Source organism: Cheilinus undulatus, linkage group 16 (genome assembly GCF_018320785.1).
Source record: "Cheilinus undulatus linkage group 16, ASM1832078v1, whole genome shotgun sequence".
In the NCBI taxonomy this organism is placed as follows: domain Eukaryota; kingdom Metazoa; phylum Chordata; class Actinopteri; order Labriformes; family Labridae; genus Cheilinus; species Cheilinus undulatus.
The window spans coordinates 717,430-725,578 of record NC_054880.1 but is presented as its reverse complement, the minus strand read 5'-3'; the positions used below and the strand labels follow the sequence as shown (position 1 = coordinate 725,578).

The following is an 8,149-nucleotide window of genomic DNA, read 5'->3' as shown; positions in this document are numbered from 1 at the left end:
CTGCAGTGTTTTAGTTCTTCATCTCTGTGCAGAAGTGTTTCTGCAGTGTTTTTGTTCTCTCATCTCTGTGCAGAAGTGTTTCTGCAGTGTTTTAGTTCTTCATCTCTGTGCAGAAGTGTGTCTGCAGTGTTTTAGTTCTTCATCTCTGTGCAGAAGTGTTTCTGCAGTGTTTTTGTTCTCTCATCTCTGTGCAGAAGTGTTTCTGCAGTGTTTTAGTTCTTCATCTCTGTGCAGAAGTGTTTCTGCAGTGTTTTAGTTCTTCATCTCTGTGCAGAAGTGTTTCTGCAGTGTTTTTGTTCTCTCATCTCTGTGCAGAAGTGTTTCTGCAGTGTTTTAGTTCTTCATCTCTGTGCAGAAGTGTTTCTGCAGTGTTTTAGTTCTTCATCTCTGTGCAGAAGTGTTTCTGCAGTGTTTTTGTTCTCTCATCTCTGTGCAGAAGTGTGTCTGCAGTGTTTTAGTTCTTCATCTCTGTGCAGAAGTGTGTCTGCAGTGTCCCACTAAACATAAAGTAGTCCCAAACACGTCTATAAGAGGTCATCTCTATGCATCCAGAAGATGTGTTCAGGGGAGCCAGAATGACAGTTTTCATACGTCTTTCCTGGACGTCATGAAGATGGAAATGAAAATATTTGTGCAATTTTGGACATTTAGAGGATGCGGTGCATGAGGCAAATATGGGCCACAACTTTTCTGGACATTAAAACTGGAAACTTCAGTTGGAACATTCTGATTGGTGGGAACAGCCTCACTGACATGCTGACATGCATTTTAACTGACTGTCATCTGAATGGGCACGGATATGCTAGAGGAGCTCCATGATTTCACTGAGGGAAGCAATAAAAACCTTTTAAGTGGAAATATGGTCTGGCTTGTGACAGCTTAAAGTTAAATTCACACATTTTCTGGTATATGAAATGAAAACAATTATACTGTAATGGTCCAAATGTTTTAAAACTTTAATTTTTAAAGAACAAAAAGAAACCATACAACAATATAACTCTTATACTGGGTCAAGAAGGTACAAAATTCACATTATACTTTCCACTGTCTGTGTCACAGTCTAGACCACCATCAGCATCCAGCAGCACTGGCTGCTACAGTCAGGTCTCTCATTAAATGTGTCATTGTGTGTCAGCAGATTGGAGGAGAGGTTTTTTCACATTTAAACTAAATGACTGAGCATCATTAGAAAATAGTTTTATCCTGTATATCCACGCTCCTTGCGTCCTGACGTCACTGGGCGGCGGTAGAAGTCGATGTTTTTGAATGTGGTGGATGGTCTGCAGCAGAGCTGTGTATCTGCTCGTCCGTGTCTGGGTGTGTTTTTAGGGTCAGCTGGCTCAGATACTCGGAGCAGTGGGCTGATAATCTCAGAAAACATCCGGCAGACACGCTGAGAGCCCTCAGCCCCGTAAGCGGTCAGCTTTGTCGGTGTTTTTCACCGACTTGGGCCGTTAGACCGCCGGTAAGGCTAGCAGCTAGCGCCGAGCAGCGAGCGGCGTCTCCATGGTGACCCTCCGCGGCAGGGGCAGAGGGGACGCCGATGTCAGCGGCGGAGCCCCGGGGAGGAAGCAGCAGAGGCCGGGGGGCAGCTCCACGACACCGCCGAAGAGCCCAGCGGAGTCCCGGAGGAGGAGCACCGTCACCCGGCAGGAGGAACCCGGGCTGTCCGATGTGAGTCCGGTCAGGGTTTGTACTTCGGAACCGAAACTACATTTTTAAGGTATTAACGTTTGAATGATTATTAAAGGAAATACAGTTATTAACGTTTAACTGATTATTAAAGGAAATACAGTTATTAACGTTTAACTGGTTATTAAAGGAAATACAGTTATTAACGTTTAACTGATTATTAAAGGAAATACAGTTATTAACGTTTAACTGATTATTAAAGGAAATACAGTTATTAACGTTTGAATGATTATTAAAGGAAATACAGTTATTAACGTTTAACTGGTTATTAAAGGAAATACAGTTATTAACGTTTGAATGATTATTAAAGGAAATACAGTTATTAACGTTTAACTGATTATTAAAGGAAATACAGTTATTAACGTTTAACTGATTATTAAAGGAAATACAGTTATTAACGTTTGAATGATTATTAAAGGAAATACAGTTATTAACGTTTAACTGGTTATTAAAGGAAATACAGTTATTAACGTTTGAATGATTATTAAAGGAAATACAGTTATTAACGTTTAACTGGTTATTAAAGGAAATACAGTTATTAACGTTTGAATGATTATTAAAGGAAATACAGTTATTAACGTTTAACTGATTATTAAAGGAAATACAGTTATTAACGTTTAACTGATTATTAAAGGAAATACAGTTATTAACGTTTGAATGATTATTAAAGGAAATACAGTTATTAACGTTTAACTGATTATTAAAGGAAATACAGTTATTAACGTTTAACTGGTTATTAAAGGAAATACAGTTATTAACATTTGAATGATTATTAAAGGAAATACAGTTATTAACGTTTGAATGATTATTAAAGGAAATACAGTTATTAACATTTGAATGATTATTAAAGGAAATACAGTTATTAACGTTTAACTGATTATTAAAGGAAATACAGTTATTAACGTTTAACTGGTTATTAAAGGAAATACAGTTATTAACATTTGAATGATTATTAAAGGAAATACAGTTATTAACGTTTAACTGATTATTAAAGGAAATACAGTTATTAACGTTTGAATGATTATTAAAGGAAATACAGTTATTAACGTTTGAATGATTATTAAAGGAAATACAGTTATTAACGTTTGAATGATTATTAAAGGAAATACAGTTATTAACGTTTAACTGATTATTAAAGGAAATACAGTTATTAACGTTTGAATGATTATTAAAGGAAATACAGTTATTAACGTTTAACTGATTATTAAAGGAAATACAGTTATTAACGTTTAACTGATTATTAAAGGAAATACAGTTATTAACGTTTAACTGATTATTAAAGGAAATACAGTTATTAACGTTTAACTGGTTATTAAAGGAAATACAGTTATTAACGTTTGAATGATTATTAAAGGAAATACAGTTATTAACGTTTAACTGATTATTAAAGGAAATACAGTTATTAACGTTTAACTGGTTATTAAAGGAAATACAGTTATTAACGTTTGAATGATTATTAAAGGAAATACAGTTATTAACATTTGAATGATTATTAAAGGAAATACAGTTATTAACGTTTAACTGATTATTAAAGGAAATACAGTTATTAACGTTTGAATGATTATTAAAGGAAATACAGTTATTAACGTTTAACTGATTATTAAAGGAAATACAGTTATTAACGTTTAACTGGTTATTAAAGGAAATACAGTTATTAACGTTTGAATGATTATTGAAGGAAATACAGTTATTAACGTTTAACTGGTTATTGGAGGAAATACAGTTATTAACGTTTAACTGGTTATTAAAGGAAATACAGTTATTAACGTTTAACTGGTTATTAAAGGAAATACAGTTATTAACGTTTGAATGATTATTGAAGGAAATACAGTTATTAACGTTTAACTGGTTATTGGAGGAAATACAGTTATTAACGTTTAACTGGTTATTAAAGGAAATACAGTTATTAACGTTTAACTGGTTATTAAAGGAAATACAGTTATTAACGTTTAACTGATTATTAAAGGAAATACAGTTATTAACGTTTAACTGATTATTAAAGGAAATACAGTTATTAACGTTTAACTGATTATTAAAGGAAATACAGTTATTAACGTTTAACTGGTTATTAAAGGAAATACAGTTATTAACGTTTGAATGATTATTAAAGGAAATACAGTTATTAACGTTTAACTGATTATTAAAGGAAATACAGTTATTAACGTTTAACTGATTATTAAAGGAAATACAGTTATTAACGTTTAACTGATTATTAAAGGAAATACAGTTATTAACGTTTAACTGGTTATTAAAGGAAATACAGTTATTAACGTTTAACTGATTATTAAAGGAAATACAGTTATTAACGTTTAACTGATTATTAAAGGAAATACAGTTATTAACGTTTAACTGATTATTAAAGGAAATACAGTTATTAACGTTTAACTGATTATTAAAGGAAATACAGTTATTAACGTTTAACTGATTATTAAAGGAAATACAGTTATTAACGTTTAACTGATTATTAAAGGAAATACAGTTATTAACGTTTAACTGATTATTAAAGGAAATACAGTTATTAACGTTTAACTGGTTATTAAAGGAAATACAGTTATTAACGTTTGAATGATTATTAAAGGAAATACAGTTATTAACGTTTAACTGGTTATTAAAGGAAATACAGTTATTAACGTTTAACTGGTTATTAAAGGAAATACAGTTATTAACGTTTAACTGGTTATTAAAGGAAATACAGTTATTAACGTTTGAATGATTATTAAAGGAAATACAGTTATTAACGTTTAACTGGTTATTAAAGGAAATACAGTTATTAACGTTTAACTGGTTATTAAAGGAAATACAGTTATTAACGTTTAACTGGTTATTAAAGGAAATACAGTTATTAACGTTTAACTGATTATTAAAGGAAATACAGTTATTAACGTTTCAATGATTATTAAAGGAAATACAGTTATTAACGTTAGACTGATTATTAAAGGAAATACAGTTATTAACGTTTAACTGATTATTAAAGGAAATACAGTTATTAACGTTTGAATGATTATTAAAGGAAATACAGTTATTAACGTTTAACTGATTATTAAAGGAAATACAGTTATTAACGTTTAACTGGTTATTAAAGGAAATACAGTTATTAACGTTTGAATGATTATTGAAGGAAATACAGTTATTAACGTTTAACTGATTATTAAAGGAAATACAGTTATTAACGTTTAACTGGTTATTAAAGGAAATACAGTTATTAACGTTTAACTGGTTATTAAAGGAAATACAGTTATTAACGTTTAACTGATTATTAAAGGAAATACAGTTATTAACGTTTCAATGATTATTAAAGGAAATACAGTTATTAACGTTAGACTGATTATTAAAGGAAATACAGTTATTAACGTTTAACTGGTTATTAAAGGAAATACAGTTATTAACGTTTAACTGATTATTGAAGGAAATACAGTTATTAACGTTTAACTGATTATTAAAGGAAATACAGTTATTAACGTTTAACTGATTATTGAAGGAAATACAGTTATTAACGTTTAACTGGTTATTAAAGGAAATACAGTTATTAACGTTTAACTGGTTATTAAAGGAAATACAGTTATTAACGTTTGAATGATTATTAAAGGAAATACAGTTATTAACGTTTAACTGATTATTAAAGGAAATACAGTTATTAACGTTTAACTGGTTATTAAAGGAAATACAGTTATTAACGTTTGAATGATTATTAAAGGAAATACAGTTATTAACGTTTAACTGGTTATTAAAGGAAATACAGTTATTAACGTTTAACTGGTTATTAAAGGAAATACAGTTATTAACGTTTAACTGGTTATTAAAGGAAATACAGTTATTAACGTTTAACTGGTTATTAAAGGAAATACAGTTATTAACGTTTGAATGATTATTAAAGGAAATACAGTTATTAACGTTTAACTGGTTATTAAAGGAAATACAGTTATTAACGTTTAACTGGTTATTAAAGGAAATACAGTTATTAACGTTTAACTGGTTATTAAAGGAAATACAGTTATTAACGTTTGAATGGTTATTAAAGGAAATACAGTTATTAACGTTTAACTGGTTATTAAAGGAAATACAGTTATTAACGTTTAACTGGTTATTAAAGGAAATACAGTTATTAACGTTTGAATGATTATTAAAGGAAATACAGTTATTAACGTTTAACTGATTATTAAAGGAAATACAGTTATTAACGTTTGAATGATTATTAAAGGAAATACAGTTATTAACGTTTGAATGATTATTGAAGGTAATACAGTTATTAACGTTTGAATGATTATTAAAGGAAATACAGTTATTAACGTTTGAATGATTATTAAAGGTAATACAGTTATTAACGTTTAACTGATTATTAAAGGAAATACAGTTATTAACGTTTAACTGGTTATTAAAGGAAATACAGTTATTAACGTTTGAATGATTATTAAAGGTAATACAGTTATTAACGTTTAACTGATTATTAAAGGAAATACAGTTATTAACGTTTAACTGGTTATTAAAGGAAATACAGTTATTAACGTTTAACTGATTATTGAAGGAAATACAGTTATTAACGTTTAACTGGTTATTGGAGGAAATACAGTTATTAACGTTTAACTGGTTATTAAAGGAAATACAGTTATTAACGTTTAACTGGTTATTGGAGGAAATACAGTTATTAACGTTTAACTGATTATTGAAGGAAATACAGTTATTAACGTTTAACTGATTATTAAAGGAAATACAGTTTTTAACGTTTAACTGGTTATTAAAGGAAATACAGTTTTTAACGTTTGAATGATTATTAAAGGAAATACAGTTATTAACGTTTAACTGATTATTAAAGGAAATACAGTTATTAACGTTTGAATGATTATTAAAGGTAATACAGTTATTAACGTTTGAATGATTATTAAAGGAAATACAGTTATTAACGTTTGAATGATTATTAAAGGTAATACAGTTATTAACGTTTAACTGATTATTAAAGGAAATACAGTTATTAACGTTTAACTGATTATTGAAGGAAATACAGTTATTAACGTTTAACTGGTTATTAAACGAAATACAGTTATTAATGTTTAACTGGTTATTAAAGGAAATACAGTTATTAACGTTTATCTGGTTATCGGAGGAAATACAGTTATTAACGTTTAACTGGTTATTAAAGGAAATACAGTTATTAACGTTTAACTGGTTATTAAAGGAAATACAGTTATTAACGTTTAACTGGTTATTAAAGGAAATACATTTATTAACGTTTAACTGGTTATTAAAGGAAATACAGTTATTAACGTTTAACTGGTTATTACAGGAAATACAGTTATTAAAGTTTAACTGATTATTGAAGGAAATACAGTTATTAACGTTTAACTGGTTATTAAAGGAAATACAGTTATTAACGTTTAACTGGTTATTATAGGAAATACAGTTATTAACGTTTAACTGATTATTGAAGGAAATACAGTTATTAACGTTTAACTGGTTATTAAAGGAAATACAGTTATTAACGTTTAACTGATTATTGAAGGAAATACAGTTATTAACGTTTAACTGGTTATTATAGGAAATACAGTTATTAACGTTTAACTGGTTATTATAGGAAATACAGTTATTAACGTTTAACTGGTTATTAAAGGAAATACAGTTATTAACGTTTAACTGGTTATTATAGGAAATACAGTTATTAACGTTTAACTGGTTATTAAAGGAAATACAGTTATTAACGTTTAACTGATTATTGAAGGAAATACAGTTATTAACGTTTAACTGGTTATTAAAGGAAATACAGTTATTAACGTTTAACTGGTTATTATAGGAAATACAGTTATTAACGTTTAACTGGTTATTAAAGGAAATACAGTTATTAACGTTTAACTGGTTATTATAGGAAATACAGTTATTAACGTTTAACTGGTTATTAAAGGAAATACAGTTATTAACGTTTAACTGGTTATTAAAGGAAATACAGTTATTAACGTTTAACTGGTTATTGGAGGAAATACAGTTATTAACGTTTAACTGGTTATTATAGGAAATACATTTATTAACGTTTAACTGGTTATTAAAGGAAATACAGTTATTAACGTTTAACTGGTTATTAAAGGAAATACAGTTATTAACGTTTAACTGGTTATTGGAGGAAATACAGTTATTAACGTGAGAGTTAAAAGCTTTTATTTCTACTTTACAAACGGGACAATATGTGTAAATGACCATGTAAATATGGGGGCTTATGTCCATCCCCGGTACCATCAGCAGGTCAATCAAACAAACATTTTTTATAGAGTTGGAAAAACATACTTAGCTATAAGATTTAGTGTTAATTTTTAAATCCAACTTTTCACACCAAACAGAGGAGTTTTCGTTAACGTTTATAAAAATATTACGATGAATATTTCATAAAAATTTTAATTTCAGTGAAACTTTTATAAACTAATATCAGAATCAGCTTTTTTGGCCGTATAAGTGTTAACAAACATTGATGCGACTC

The 8,149-nt window shown here is 28.8% G+C and overlaps 1 protein-coding gene across 1 annotated transcript in view; it reads left to right on the top strand.

Moving 5' to 3' along the window:
• Positions 1-1,232: 1,232 nt before the first annotated feature.
• The window catches only part of LOC121523431 (ATPase family AAA domain-containing protein 2-like), a 42,348-nt gene continuing 35,431 nt past the window's right edge, over positions 1,233-8,149 (top strand). Inside the window, exon 1 of the mRNA XM_041808334.1 lies at positions 1,233-1,689. Coding sequence (XP_041664268.1) covers positions 1,507-1,689 — 183 coding nt within the window. The 5' untranslated portion in view covers positions 1,233-1,506. The remainder of the gene's footprint in view (positions 1,690-8,149) is intronic.